The 12362-nt window shown below is 47.0% G+C and overlaps 3 protein-coding genes across 3 annotated transcripts; all 3 read right to left on the bottom strand.

The window, feature by feature from the left end:
* Positions 1-2444: 2444 nt before the first annotated feature.
* On the bottom strand, positions 2445-3773 carry GGS25DRAFT_504075 (uncharacterized protein). Its single transcript, XM_049262107.1, has one exon. It carries the CDS (start codon positions 3765-3767, stop codon positions 3516-3518), a length of 252 nt encoding a protein of 83 aa, XP_049113973.1. The 5' UTR covers positions 3768-3773; the 3' UTR covers positions 2445-3515.
* Positions 3774-6608: 2835 nt separating this feature from the next.
* Positions 6609-8523, bottom strand: GGS25DRAFT_504070 (L-gulonolactone/D-arabinono-1,4-lactone oxidase; the record flags this gene model as incomplete). The annotated part of the gene is made up of 1 exon (XM_049262106.1): positions 6609-8523. A coding segment is annotated over exon 1 (1430 nt), but the record flags the coding sequence as incomplete, so codon positions are not given.
* A 555-nt stretch (positions 8524-9078) lies between these two features.
* On the bottom strand, positions 9079-11332 carry GGS25DRAFT_504064 (uncharacterized protein). Its single transcript, XM_049262105.1, has 6 exons — positions 10680-11332; positions 10490-10585; positions 10397-10433; positions 10272-10339; positions 9805-10205; positions 9079-9752 (listed from the first exon to the last, which is right to left on the bottom strand). The coding sequence occupies exons 1-6, from the start codon at positions 10791-10793 to the stop codon at positions 9224-9226; spliced, it is 1245 nt and encodes a 414-aa protein (XP_049113971.1). The 5' UTR covers positions 10794-11332; the 3' UTR covers positions 9079-9223.
* Between the last annotated feature and the right edge of the window lie 1030 nt (positions 11333-12362).

Below are 12362 nucleotides of genomic sequence, written 5' to 3'. Positions count from 1 at the left end.
TTCATGGGACCGATGTGGTGTAACAGTTGGTGGTGTTGTGAGACCTGGAAAAACCAAAGAGATCGTGTGTCGTAAGAAATCGTAGAACCTAAGACCACCAGACACCAGACCCAGTCGGCAATAGATAGGAGGGTATGATGAATTTGGTGTGTACAGGGCTTTGTAGAGGCGCAGACAGACCCAGGCTAAGACGACTAATTAGTACAACGGTTTATTATCGCAAAGCTCCAGAAGGCCAAGATCCTAAAGGGACGAGGGACGAGTTGATATTATCAGTTGGCCACTCGACTTTCCCATAACCTCCTTTGGTAGGTAGGTTACGAATTGGTGATATGAAGGAGGGGAGATATTGAATTGTCTTTAAAGAGACTTGGCAAGGTAAATGCAATGGTAAATGCAATGTACGTAGTAAATTGAGGGACAAAAGCAGCGTCGAAGGAATTGGAGATTATTAAGTTATTAGTGTAGATTGATTATGGAGATAGATGTAGAAGCAGCTGCAAGTGCGCTCGCTGGTAGCAGCTGCGGAGTTGCTAGTAATCAAGGACCTGGGACCAGGCCTGGGCTAGGCTAGGCGCTCGCGAATTTAACGAGTTGAACCCAACCAGCCTATCCCATGTAGGTAAGTGACCAGGGGGTCAGCAGCCTAAAGTAGAATCAAAGGTGGGTTAGGCAGTGGAAGTGGTACCGGCTAAGGGGGGCTAAGTAGCTGTACTAAAGGGTACGAGTGTAAAAAAAAAAAAAAAAACTAAAAGAAAAAAAAAACTTGGGAACTGTATGATTGCATGTATGATTGCAGTGAATGATCATGTATGTACCTTTTAACGATTTTAGGACCACCCGTGATCCTAACGTCTTGGTATAATTTTTTTCTTTCTTTTTCTCTCTCGTTTCTTCTTCCCTTGCCTCTTCGTTTGTATATGTAAGGCACTCAGGTATTATGTTTCGGTAAATTAAAAAGAAGTAGGAATTAAACGCGGAATGTCTAACCGAATTTAACAAATACGAAACCGATGAAGCCGAGAGATCTCTTTTCGGGGCGTGACAAACCGAAGATTGTTCGAATAGGTCGATTAGGTAGTCGTGTAGGAACGAAAACAAAGGTTCGGAGCTAAAGCAAACTAGGGCCAGACTAGATGCAAACGGGTGTTGTTGGTGTTTGTTGTTGTTACAGTTAGGTATAGTAGTATAGTAGGGTACAGTAGGGGAGGACAGGATATGCTGTGGAATGATAGACTGATAGGTAGATTGGTTAGAATGATAGAATGAAATGTCAATTAAAAGAGAGCGTAAAGCAGGTGATGTTAGTTTGCAGATGATGCTTGTGGTTAGAACTTATTAGGTAGGTAGTAAGGTATTAAGGCAAATGACATGAAAATTGAAAATGGTAAGGTACCAAGGCAGGCTATACGTAGATGCGGCCGCCACCGGGTTTAAAGTCTTGTAAGTAAGACTTGTAAGAAGTTGTTGAATGAAGGAGAACTTGAACTCCAATTACTATCACGTTTGGTTGGAAGTCGCTAAACGCATTGAGTAAACGGAATAACCTATCGGAATTGATAACGCGTACAGAGTATGGTTCGATGTATGTAAGACGGGATCCTTTCCTTGGTGGTATTATGTTATTATGCTATTATGCGCGCTGTTCACATTGTGAATAACATTTATTTGAGCATTCAATGAATTCACAGCCAATTACATAACATTAAAGACTTTAATATGCAGATGTATACCTACATAATGAGTACCTATACTTTGCAATACCAGTTGAGTTGACCTTCAGCATTGAAACACTACATACATATAGTAACTACATATCAACATTGTCAAAGTCAATAACACCCAAGTGATGTCGTCATTGTTCTTCCGCAAGCAATCATAGATGATTTGCGGCATTTGCAGAAATTAGAATAACTATTAAGTGCCTGCTAAATCTCAAGAAGGTATTTCATCAACATCTACCTACGTCATTTTGATCACAACCGCTACAACTTGTACAGTTGTTCTAGGTTAGCTCGTTTCCTTCCAAGGTTTTTAGCCATACACACAGTGTTCTTCTGCTGACAACGCTTCCACTGATAACCCTAGAAGTGTTGTATCTATTGCAGTGATGTACAGTATTTATTACGTAGTGCAGACAAGCCTGACAACACAATCAATATAATTAAGATAAATACCTACTTACAAAGACATACATTGTCCCAGCTGTACAATACAATAGCTGCATAGTAATGCATGTAGGTAGGTAGTAATATGTATATCAGCGGCTGCAAACCGCGGCAGGCTCCGGGCTTAGATAAGGCCCGGCCGAATAACAACCCCCAACTTCAAATGTTGAATACATTGAAGGTTACACCACACATAATGTACCTACCCTATCCTGGATAGCTAACTAAGACAGCATCAAAAAGGGAAGGTTCTTCTTTCTCCAATGATAAACGAAGCGTGAGGAATCAATGATCTTTCCCGCCTAGGCGGATCCTTTCCATGTGCGTTCAGAGCTACCTTGCAAATCGCCCCCCCCCCCCCCTTCCCCTCCCCTCTCACCCACAGCTAGGGTTTAGAAGTCACTGGATGCTGGACGCATACACATTTAGCCTCGGAACTCGCAGAGATCTCTGGGATATCCCATCGTATCAACCCCTGCTCGCCCGCAAGAGCGCTTAACAGGATCACGTCTCACCCGATACTCCTCACTTCGTGTTCCCACGTCACGTTATTCCACGTTACTCGATTCGCTTGGGTTCATCGTCAATTGAGCATGCATGTGGGTAATGTGTACCACTGTATCTACAAATTAGACATTCAATAGGAGGGACCTGGAGGGTACCTATCAATACGACCGATTTAGAAATGAGGGGAACTTTGAATGAATCCTTCAATTGGCAATTGCACCACGTACTAATTACATGGTACCTACAAACCTACAAACGAATTAGTTAGGAATTGTAGGAACATTGAATGTCGGAATTCCTTCTATCTTGAATTCTATCTCCTCTTTTTTTTCTTTTTTTAAATTCCTTTGATCTTTTTTTGGCCTCTCGAACACATACCTAACCTTAGTAATATAAACTCCCTCAACCGATCTTCAGGAGGTTAAATACCCTCAAGTATTAGTTCATAATATTATACCTTGCAAAATAACTATTGACAGTCTGAGTACAACATTTGAACCCATTGGGAAACTGGGTAATTACTATGTATTATCCAATACATATATACCTAGTAATATTGAAGTTGTACCCTCATTCGAATTAAAGGAGCCAAGCACGTAACCGTTCAACTACCCTGAAGTTTGAACAGCTTTGACAAAACTTATACACCGTCTTATACAAATTCTTCCATCCTTCTATTCTCTTTGCCGTGTAGATCATACATAGTTTTGATTCGCTTCCGATCAGATTGCTGTTCAACGGGCTCCATACATAAGGCCTCCATAGGGTCTCCATAGCGGTTACTGGAGCGTCATAAATGTAGGTAGCCTTTCCTCATATGAATTTGGACACGCGCCTCCCTCATCCACTCTTCGTCTCCCCTAAAAGACCCAGTGGTTTTTTAATCTCCACAGCGTTCTCAATTTCCAGAAACTCCTTAACTATCTGGAAAGTGGCTGTGCATGAGATAGAGCCAAAAACTCCATTTGGATCACCTTCGTAGCTCATATCAAAAAGATTATACGTAACTACGCCACATAGGGTGCTTATAAGACGTAGACGGGCCAAGCTCCGACGGCTCTCGCAAGCCGCCATGCGCACGAAGCAGCACATATCGCCAGTAACTATGTAGTAGCAGCATCTACAACAGAGCGAAGACCTAGCCCACTCAATAAGGAGGCCTCGAGAGCTTCAAAGAGTTTAGTCATCCGCCCTCTTAAATTCGCCATAGTAGATGTAACGATGGAATTTGTATTAATACAGTATGAGACTTTTTGGTCACCAGCTTATGTCAGAAGCTGGATTAATACACCTATCCCACTTGCAGCTTAGAGACAAGCATATCTATCTATACCTACCTACCCTGTCCTACGTACATGTCTCTTTGCCGTCCATGTAACTATAACTAATTCTATGTAAGTTATAATGTAACATTCAGGCACCACGATATAAATGCGACACCGGCAGCCTACATATGTAAGCCTATCTAGGTACGGTATAGGGTCTGCCATGCCGCATTAAGCGGGTTGCATCCCGTGCCCGTCCGTTATGTATGCTCGCCTACATGTACGAAGTGTTTCAAAGAGACTACTATTTCTAGGGACGCTAACGCGTGGCCAATGCAGCTGTCATGTAGGCTTTCTAGATATATCACACACTTTTGATTTTTTTTTTTTGCTAATGTGTAAAAATATCCATGGATCTATAATGATCAAGATCATTGGCAGCAGTCGTGCAGCCTACCTAATCGCCCCAGGCGCCCCAACAGTACAATACATAGTTAACAGCCAACAGACCAACATCAGGATACTACACATAGCAGGCTCTGTGTATATGAAGTATGTAGGATCAGAGCCCTAGGTAAGATGAAAATGTATGCGATGTGACTACAATATACTCGTTAGTCCCCTCCAGCGCATTCAGCCTTCCGCGTATCACAGCCAGCAACGTCATCATCGCACTACCACTAACCCAGCTTTTGCCTGCCCAGTTAGTTGGCCCGGCCCCTTTGCAAATCTAGGTTTATTTCTCACGTGGGCTTTAGTGTTCATTCCTCCGTACCTGCGTCTGCCCAAACCCTAATCTGCCAACTACCCACCCTAGTCGTTATAGTAGTATCACCGATATAGCCCAATGGTCTGGGTTAGTAGCTGGAGGTTAGGTAGTAGTACCGTAGTAGTAGTAGTCTACGATGGCGAACTATTTTAGCGGTTGGCATGGCGTAACGCCTAAAATTCTCTTTTTAAGGCCCGGTTTGGTTCGATGGATAACGTCAACGGCTTGTGGGAAAAAAAAGAAAGAAAAAAAAAAGAAAAGTGACCTAATAGAAGCGTCGACTTGGAAAGGTCCGCGTGACTTGATTGGTTTGGTCTGTAGGGCAGCAACCTTACGTACGTATGTACTACATACATAAGTATAAGCCCTTCCGGGCTTTCCAGCTTTCATGATGAGGATGACATCTGGATGAAGCCTATATCTACATATGTAGGTATTGTCTACCTACATGCAGGCATGGATAAGGCTATGTAGCGTACCTAGGTATGTAATAACATGCTACGTATATGTAAGAACTTGATATTAAATGTCATCAAATTGACGTGACGTGGTAACCCGCCCCCCGCCCACCGGCTTGAACAGCGATCTAATGATCAGGTACCTTACAGGTAGGTAGCCAGCCCACTTTGCTGTGTGATGCCAGCGCATACATACTTACACCGTTGCCCATCCTCAAACATAGGTACCTACCTAGGTAGGTTTCTGCGGACACCCGAAGTGAGGGGGCCGTTCAAGCAGTCTCCCGTGCGGATGGGTGCCTGCTTACATCTGTCACTTTCCCCCGCTTACATCACAGGAGCAGGTGACGGGCGGGTGCCCACATGCCTATGGTAGAGGTTGGCCCCCCTTTTAGATTAGCAGTATAGAAAATGCCCCCAAAATGATATCCGAGATGAAATGGTTATAGACCTACATACCTAGTGAGTGAGAGATGGATATCGGTCTTAGTTTTGTAGTCTTGCGGTCTCTTCCCCGATAAAATCACTCATAAGGAACAGTGGTTTCGCGATGGCATCCGTGAACGTGACACCGCTCAGCAAATGTACTAAGTCCAGACCCTCGCGCCCCGGGGGAGTGGCCGGGGGTTTTCACAACTGTTGAAGGTCTCATGATACATACCTTATAGCAGCATCAGGAATAAGTCCATCCAACATCAAAGACACGCGAGCGGCTTCTGTCTTTACGTCGTTTTGTGAACTGTGAACTGCTGATAAGGATGGATCTCTACGTGCCCAAGAAACAAGCTGTGATTATTCTATTGAGTGCCCAATCTAACCGCTCCTATCCAGGTGGCTATGATTCTCTTTGCCGTGATGTATATGCCTAGGTAGGTAGCTATTTAGACATCTACCTACATAGTAGCATATACTTTTCCCCCCAAAAAAAAAGGAAGGAAGGAAAGAAGACAGAAAGAAAGAGCAACGTCATCATCTGTGAGTGTAGAAGTGCGTAAACTTAAGTCAACTGTTGTTGTGTCGATTCACACATAACATCGCAAATCCTACTTCGTATCTATACCGTAGGTAGTCCGAGAAGTTGCCTTCTGTCCCCTTTATCAAGGTGGCCCTACTCTTGCATTGACTTCAAGCTTTCACATTTCGTCGACGTATGTATATCACACAATGTGACTCAATGCAGCAAACCAGTAAATTGTCGAGGATATTAGGGATAGCTTTTGTCTCTCTTCTTCATTCTTTTTTCTTCTTAGTCAAGGTTATATACCCATCCTCCATCACCCGTCACCCCTTATTTCATCGACATACAACTCTCATCATCTCCTCAAAGCAACGACTTCCCCCTAAATTTCCCACCTCACCACCTACCTCTCATCCCCATCCCCAACAGCCCCCTCAACCCAGAACCCCCCCTTCCCATTCTTCTCCCTCCCCACCTCCTTCTCCTCCAGCTCCAACAGCGGCCCCTCCTCCCCAAGCACATACCTCCTATGCCACGGCCCCGCAAACAAGCCCTCCGGATCAACACCATCACGCACCTCCCTCCACCTCCGCAAATCATCGCCGTACATCCCCTCGATATCCGCCCCGCGCGTCTCGAAGTTCTTCGCCCAGTGCGGGCGCCCGCCCATCTCGCGCATCAGCCACTCGAACGCCTCGTAGTAGCGCTCCGTGCAGGGGGGATCCGTGTAGTAGGGCCGGTACAGCGTCGCGTTGAGATAGAGCGTCGCGCCGCCGTCGCGGACGGTCGGGTCGAGGAAGGGGCGGGTTTTTTCCGGCTGCGACGCCTTCTCGTTGGCCGCGGGGTCCGTGTTGGAGACGCGCACCTCGACGGGCGCGTGGACGTACAGGCCCTCGGCGGAGAACGGGATGCCGTGGGGCACGTAGTCGGGGTCCGAGGGGGGCAGGCGGTTGAGCCAGCTGGAGAGGCGGCGCAGGGCCTCGGGGCCGCGGCGCAGGGGGATGGCCCACTCGTTGACGAACTGCGAGTACAGGCAGTTCATGAGCAGGGCCCTGCGGGACGGCTGGACGGCGCGGCTGCGCGTGCCGTTGCGGAAACCGTACTGCATGCCGAAGACGAACCACTCGATCCAGGGGAGCGCGCGGGGGCAGAACTGCGAGAGGTAGAGGAGGTTGTGGTAGATGTAGTAGCCGAGCGCGCCGTCGTAGTAGGATGTTGGGGGGTCGACGAGCGGGGAGGAGTCGGTTTTTTCCGCGGTCCAGACGACGGCCCGCCGCGTGTACGGGTACCACCACACGCGCACGAACTCGGTCTGCGTCCAGAGGTCCTTCTCCCACGCGTTGAGCATCTTGGAGTCGGCGTCGATGACCTGCTGCCACCTCAGGATGAACTCGGGGACGGCGCGGAAGGTGACCTCGGTGATGATGCCGAGGGCGCCGAGCGAGATGAGCGCGGCCCGGAACAGCTCGGGGTTGTCTTCGGGCGAGCAGAACCGGGTGGTGCCGTCGGCGATGGTGATGCGTAGGGAGAGGACGTCCTCGGACATGAGGCCGTGGCGGAGGCTGGACCCGTGGGTTCCGGTGGATATGGCGCCGGCGATGGACTGCTGGTTGATGCTGCCGAGGTTGGGCATCGCGAGGCCGTGCTTCTCGAGCTCCTCGCACAGCGCGTACAGCCGGATGCCTGACTGCATGACGATGACGCCACTCTCAACATCCACATTTAGGATACGGTTGTACTTGTCAAGGTTTACCAGCCAGGACGAAGTGCAGGTCAGTGAGCTGGGTGAATGGCCGCAGCCGGTAGTGGTGATGCGGCGCCGGCATTGATGGGCTAGCTTCACGATCTTCTCGATCTCGGGCAGGGTCTCCGGTTGGAGGTAGAGCTCCGGCCGCGACAGGAAGGTCTTGGCCCAGGTGCTGTGGACATGATTGGCCTTGGCGCGGAAGGGAATGTCATCAGTAAATTTTTCGAGCTCTGCAGCAACCAAAGGATCCATCGCGGCGGCTGATGGTGTAAGAACCATGTGATCCAGATGTAGAAGATGGTAGCTGTCGTATATTTAATTAAAAAGCTGGTGGGTTTTAACTACTTCTTATTTTTCCTTTTTTTCCTTTTTTTTTTCTCCAGTTTGACCGTACGATTCTCAGTCCTTCTTTAGAGCGGTGGAGCTTGATGAGACTTTTTGTTCCTCAGTCACCACAAATGGGTGCGAGATTAGTTAAGATGGTTTTGACATGCCGAATTCATAAGCTCTGGCATTCCTTGTGATGGATGCTCTAAAATGTAAGAATGAGAATAAAATACTAAACTACCTAGGTACGTAAAGAAAACACACAAGACATCGATGAGCTGTTTAATCGCCAATTGATAATGGTACATATGAACTCTACTCACGTAGTACCGGTACTTACCTAAGTGCATACTATCTCATTGATGGTAGGCTAATACATAATACATTTTATTAAATTTAGTACTCTAGCACTGAATACTTGGCTTGCATTTGTAGATTTTCGTCACCGTTAACATTTATGATTGGTTCATCTAGATACTACACTACCATTTGCATATATACAGTATAATATAGTTATGTACGTGCGATGAAATGCCTCATACATAGTCACATGCATCTATGCGTGCATGTTTGTTATGTATGTACTGAAAGATTTGCTATTAGATAACTATCTCTAAAAGTTTAACTAAAAGCCCCTCTTCATCATCCCATAACTATAGTTATTGGATTAGATAAATGTGTCTGAATGGCTTGCTACCTAATAGTAACATCAAATAGGAAGCTATATGTACCTCAAAACTTCCCGCACTGCCCCAGGTGGTGGGAATGTCTGATTCGATATCCATAATATGCATCTTACCGTACTACTTATCTGTATATCGGGGCACCCCCTTTTTTTCAATTCCTTAATCTACCAACGCTGGATAAATCAACTCTACCAGACATTCCATCTCTAATTTCATCGCACATATTAATAGTAACCAGTTCATTCCAGGTGACCAAGTTACTTAGGACGATGGTTTGAATGATTCATCACAAAGGCTATGAATTGTTCTCGAAATAGCATTGATTATGGTATACGTAACTAATTTGGGGCACTCATCTTTTTTCTCAGGCTTTTTTTAGACTTTTGCCTCGCGAGAGTGTTGGAACTAATCTCAGACTCTACCGTATACGCGGGCCTACCCCTAAGAGGATCGACCTGGCCCAAGATGAACTCATCCCTATAGTGGTGTTCTCTCTTTTCCACGGGGTGCGGCTCGGCAAGTCGAGTTTCGCTTGACTCGCTTGTCCTGCTGGGACACCTCTTCCAGCTGTTGTCGTGGTGCTCGCTCGCCGTGCTCTGAAGCTCGATCGTGTCATCTTCGGATGATGCGCGATGCGATCGTCGGTTTAGGGTGATGATGACCTCTCTGGTGACGAATATGTCCCCAAGGCGGGCCTTCAGACGAGGCCAGAATATTGGTACGGAAGCACAGATACTCGAGATGTTGACCTCTAGCGCCCCCAGTACCACGCTGATCGGGCTGTACCATGTCGGGTCGAAAGTTGGGCTGGTCGTCGCTCTATGTTGAACGAGGGTTGCGAGCCGCCACATGCTAAAGGCGTTGACACTATTCGGGGTCAGTAAGGTTCGGTCTAATACCAGAAGATTCATGCACGTACATTATGCCCATGATGACTAGCCCGACTAATCCAAGTCTGGTACGTCGATGCGTCCCACGCTGGAAGTAAAGTGGTATGGGAAGAGAGAATACAATCATGTCCAGTGCTGTATTGACCACGGTATGAGACACATAGGTGTTGAAGAATTCTTCAACATGCATAGAGCCAAATGCATAGCACCTTGCCCCACCGGCACCCAAGCCCCAATATCCCGAGATGGGAAAGCAAGGCACCCAACCCATGAACGAATACGCAAACCCCCAGAGGCCGATGATGACAAGCATCACAATGCAAGTCGTCCGCAGCTTGCCGCTGCGATAGACGCGCAGGTATTGAAATAATAGGGATATCTTGATAAAGCTAGTCGAGAGGTTGTAGGATGCGTTTATCACGTAGAATATCTAAGACTTATGTGAGCCAACCAGAATATCCGAAAAAAAAAAATCCTCACATATCGACTGCCTTACCCTTAGATACGCCGCCATTCCTTCCGGTTTCAAGTAAAGAAAGTGCTGACCCAGCCCAAACTGAGGGGCTGAGAAAATGGTCAGTGCCTTGCGGGTGATGCGAGTTTCAGATAGGCGTTGCTTACCAAAACATAGTGCTATGCCACCCACCAGTCCCGATAGCTATTTCGTCTTGCTGTCAGTGGAAAGTTCGTATCGAAGGAAAAGAAATTCCTTACGAGATAAAATAAGACGAAGACATCATCCCAGCCGCCAGCGTGGATAACCCAGAGTCGGATGTAGAGGCGATACGTCACGCAAAAGGTGGAGATGCACTGGCGTTGTAGAGGTTAGAAGCACGGAACACAGGCCCGAAAGTTTTGTTATAGGTCTTTTATCAAGATGTAGGTGTAGGTAGGCATTACTTACGAGCATTGTAGCCGCAACGGATGATATGACCTCTGGGCGGTTCCATGTTGGTACCGGGTCGTCCAGATTGTTGTACACGCCAAGTCGATCCGTCAGGGTCTCTCCTCCAGCCATAATCTCATAGAGTTCTCCGGGAAGCTCTTAAGATTTAGACATTCTACGCTTCAGTTCCTTGGTAGAATTTTTTGCGGTGGTTGTGATCGTCCGTCAGTTGGCCCCTCTCTCTCTCTCTCCTCTTATATCCAAAAAACAACAAGAAAAAAAAAGTGCTTGGCTAAGTCACGAATCAATCGAAACGGAAGCAAAAGCAAGGACTTTAGCCGTCCCAACCATGGCAGATGATGGACGAGCTTTATCAAGTTCAGCTTTTTTCTCGCTTCTTCTTGTTTATTATCCCTCCTGCTCACTTTTAAATTTATTATTCCCTAGCCTAGAGTAGGCTGACAGCTCCGTTCGTTAACCATTAGTCTAGTGGGCTCCAGTTCTATAAATTTGTAATCCAGTAAGATGTGCTTGTCTTCGATGGAAAAATCTCCCCGGCAGCTGTCCGGGTCCGTGGTTTCAAGTACAGACATGGGAAAGCTGGGGGATATCCGCTCTGTAAGCCAGCGTATGCTCGCTAGAGCTACTGGTGCGGCAGCGCTATCGCTCACTTCATGTTTCTGCCTTCTAGTTCTCTCTAGCATCGCGTCATGACATTTATCGCGCCGCATATTCTCACGGCGCTAAATCTCTAGAGGAGACATACGGGCCCACACCGTTTCTTCAGCATCTGCCACCATTCCGCTGAACCTAGCAGCCCTAGTAGTCCTTATACCTGCCTGCCTATACCATTACTACACAGTACATACATATTAACATACATATTACACATCTGGACCGTAATCAGCGCACCCTAACCTGGTAAAGTTTCATGGACCAGCACCTGTGGCGCATTGCTATCCAAGGCCTGGAACCATGCCATCGTCGATTTAACTACCCGCGCTCGTCTCACCCTAATGTCCCTGTCCCTAGCGGCTGTAGCTAGCCATTTAGCCCGTAGATTCCGTGGCAGGTATTTAATTATTCCTCAAGCACAACATCATCGTCGACGAACACTGGGCTGAATCAGGCGATAGCTTCATTGCTAGGTCTGAACCCAAGAAACTATACAAAAATTGTATAGGCGTGCGACAGGGTTTACCGTAAGCTACCGAAGGATTCAAATCTTACATAGAGATTGCTTACATGCACTTGCTGTCTGTGTGAGTTCTATTTCGCCGATATTCAAGGCAGCTTAATATACATCATCCTATTCCATCACATGTCTATCATCCAATCTTGCAGATGAATGGACGAATGAGCTACTGCTATGACGAAGTATTTATAGATATTCTATTTTCTGGCTGGGATCGCATCGAAGGAGCCGTTCACGTGGCTATTATGTATACTACATAGCAGCCACATGTGCCCATGAAGCGATAACTTTTCCGCTCCTTCCATGCTACGGAATTTCGCTACATGTTGACCGGACGGCGGACTGAGCCGTAGCACCGAGATGTGGTTGCAAAAGGTTATTCTCGGCAGCTGCTCAAATTTAGATGCGGCGCAGCGTGAAGGAGCGGTAGGAAGCGAATAGACCCGGCTCCTTGCATCTTGAATATCGGGGCCGGTATGACAGCGCATGCTCGTAAGTTAAGGGGC

The sequence above is a fragment of the Hypoxylon fragiforme genome (genome assembly GCF_022984875.1).
Source record: "Hypoxylon fragiforme strain CBS 206.31 chromosome Unknown GGS25scaffold_8, whole genome shotgun sequence".
NCBI lineage: Eukaryota > Fungi > Ascomycota > Sordariomycetes > Xylariales > Hypoxylaceae > Hypoxylon > Hypoxylon fragiforme.
The sequence above is the reverse complement of the archived record's forward strand: the minus strand, read 5'-3'. Positions and strand labels throughout refer to the sequence as shown.